Source organism: Microcaecilia unicolor, chromosome 1 (genome assembly GCF_901765095.1).
Source record: "Microcaecilia unicolor chromosome 1, aMicUni1.1, whole genome shotgun sequence".
In the NCBI taxonomy this organism is placed as follows: Eukaryota; Metazoa; Chordata; class Amphibia; order Gymnophiona; family Siphonopidae; genus Microcaecilia; species Microcaecilia unicolor.
In genome coordinates this window covers 694915485-694918397 of record NC_044031.1, presented here as the reverse complement: position 1 = coordinate 694918397, position 2913 = coordinate 694915485, and the positions used below count along the sequence as shown (strand labels likewise).

The 2913-nt window shown below is 41.2% G+C and overlaps 1 protein-coding gene across 1 annotated transcript; it reads left to right on the top strand.

Annotated features, from left to right (window-relative positions):
• Positions 1-247: 247 nt before the first annotated feature.
• On the top strand, positions 248-2218 carry LOC115460633 (beta-1,3-galactosyl-O-glycosyl-glycoprotein beta-1,6-N-acetylglucosaminyltransferase 3-like). Its single transcript, XM_030190400.1, has one exon. It carries the CDS (start codon positions 361-363, stop codon positions 1693-1695), a length of 1335 nt encoding a protein of 444 aa, XP_030046260.1. The 5' UTR covers positions 248-360; the 3' UTR covers positions 1696-2218.
• Positions 2219-2913: the final 695 nt, after the last annotated feature.

The following is a 2913-nucleotide window of genomic DNA, read 5'->3' as shown; positions in this document are numbered from 1 at the left end:
TCTGTAAGGCATGAATAATATTTTTTATGTTTTGAACTGTAGTGAGTTGGTATTAGGCTTTACCACATGATTTATAATAAATTTGTATTATGGTCGTTCATTTAAACTGGCTTCAGTTGTGCACTTCTTGCCAGTTCTGTGCTTAAAAGGCAGAGAAGATCCCTAGAAGCACACCCCATTTAAGTGGAGCACAGGAGGGGCTGGGCTTTATTGAGGACACAGAGAAAATCTGAAAGGGAATACCAGAGTGTGTATAGGAGGAGCTCACCAGAAGGAGCTTCCCTATCACAGCATATGGACTAGAGAAAAATACAAACAACAGATATAAAACAAAAACTGCAAATCATATGAATTTGAAAAATGAGTTGGAGAAAGCTTTTAATGAGACGGAATCACTATTTCTTGTTTCTTGGACTGCTTTCAATTGCCATCATAGCGCTTAAATACATTTTTCAACCATGTGGCCTGGATGATCTGCACCAAGAGGCAAACAATCTGAGAAACAGGTACTGCAAGACCCAATTCTTCACCTCAATGAAATTGTCTTCCAGAGATCAAACCAACTGTTCCAAAATAATAAAAGGAGATCAACAAGCGGTGCAATGGGCACTTTTGCTCCAAAAGAATGCTAGCAATAAGGAGCTGCGTGTAAACGAAATGGACTATTTGAACTTTACTAAAGACTGTGAGCATTACAAGACAAGCCGGAAGTTTATTCCTTTTCCACTAAGCAAAGAGGAAGAGAATTTTCCCATTGCATATTCCATGGCTATCCATGAACAAATTGAAATGTTTGAAAGACTTTTGAGGGCAATTTACAACCCTCAGAATATCTACTGTGTCCATGTGGATGAAAAGTCTCCTGAGATATACAAGAAAGCTGTTCGAGCCATTGTTTCTTGTTTTAAAAATGTATTTATAGCATCCAAGTTAGAAAAACTGGTTTACACATCATGGTTCAGGGCTCAAGCTGATCTGAACTGCATGGAGGATCTGCTGAAAAGTGCAGTGCCCTGGAGATATCTGATAAACACTTGTGGCACTGACTTCCCAATAAAAACCAATGCTGAGATAGTCAGAGCCCTGAAGGTATTGAATGGTAAGAACAGCTTAGAGTCTGAAAAGCCAGGAGGTAAAGAAGTTCGTTGGAAGTTCGCTTATAAAACTAGTACATATGTAGAGAGAACTAATATTACAAAGGGTCCTCCACCAATCAGTTCTCCATTGTTTGTTGGAAGTGCTTATTTTGTGGTAACAAGAGAATTTGTGAAGTACGTATTGGAAAATCCTGAAGTGCTGAAGCTAATAGAATGGTCAAAGGATACCCATATGCCGGAAGAACACCTGTGGGCAACACTAAATCGAATGCCCGGTGTCCCTGGATCTTCTCCATACCATGAAAAATATGACCTTTCAGACTCAAATGCAATTGCAAGGCTACAGAAATGGCAATATCATTCTGGAGATATAAGTAAAGGGGCAGCTTATCCCCTATGCACAGGTATTGTGCGACGGTCCGTCTGTATTAATTGGGCTGGAGATCTCCACTGGATGCTTCAGCAGCATCATTTATTTGTCAATAAGTTTGATGTCCGTGTGGATGACTATGTCGTTGAATGCCTGGAAGAGTATCTGAGAGACAAAGCTCTTTATGGAGAGGAACCACGAGCTTTTCCCCATGGTTTGCAATTGTGAGAGGAAAAAGCTATAATAGAACTTTGGTAACTCAACTTTGAGATACTTCCTGATTACAATGATTTATTAGACATGAGAATGATCACGTTTTTTCATCTATGGAACTGATATTCTACTATTCTGCGTGTATATGGGGGGGGGGGGGGGGTGAAGCTTAGTAAATCAGACATTATATTTGCATCATTAAATGTTTGAAATTGCAGTTACATTCTTTAACCTCTCTGCTGTATAGAAATATCAGTCCTACTGTATCTTTAAATGCAGTTTCCCCAAACCTATCCTGAGGACACCCAGTCAGTTGAGTTTCAAGGATATCTACAGTGAATATGCATGAAATCAATCATCATGCACTGGAGACTCAATATTCACAAATTTGATCTCATGCATATTCATTGTGGATATCCTGAAAACCCAACTGGCAGTGGTATTCTCAGGACAGGTTTGGAAAGCTTTGGCTAAATATCTAGGAGAAAAAACCCCAATATTAACTCCCTTTGCTGTTCCACTTTCTCTTGTAATATAATAATCAAATGTTCATGTCAGAGGATTAGTTTTCAGTGGATTTGTAATGCACGTAACAATTGGAAATATGAATCTTTGGAGGTCATTTTAGAAACTTTGCCTGGAAAGTCTCTTTGGAATAGCATACGTGGAGGGGCATAATCGAATGTCGCCGGCCAAATAGATCGCCGGCGATCTATGTTGGTGGCGGTGCTACAGCTGACCAGAACCATATTATCGAAAAAGATGGCCGCCCATCTTTTTTTTTCGATAATGCGGTTTAGCCCGGCCAAATGCCGTGGAGTTCGCCGGGTTTGAGATGGCCGGGTTTGTTTTTCAGCGATAATGGAAAGTTATGTCGGCCATCTCAAACCCCGGCCAAATTCAAGGCATTTGGCCATGGGAGGACCCAGCATTTTTAGTGCACTGGCCCCCCTGACATGCCAGGACACCAACCAGCCACCCTAGGGGTCACTGCGCTGGACTTCAGAAAAGCTCCCACGTGCATAGCTCCCTTACTTTGGGAGCTGAGCCCCCCAAACCCACTACCCACAAATGTACTGCACCCACTAAAATTGTTCCAGGGACCTACATACAGCCTCTAGGACTTATTGCTGCTGTATAACTTTGGCATACCAGTTCACACCTAAAGACTAATCTCTCTGAAAAAGTCCTTTCTTGAAATAAGCACGTTTACTCACAGTTAACTGCAGATCA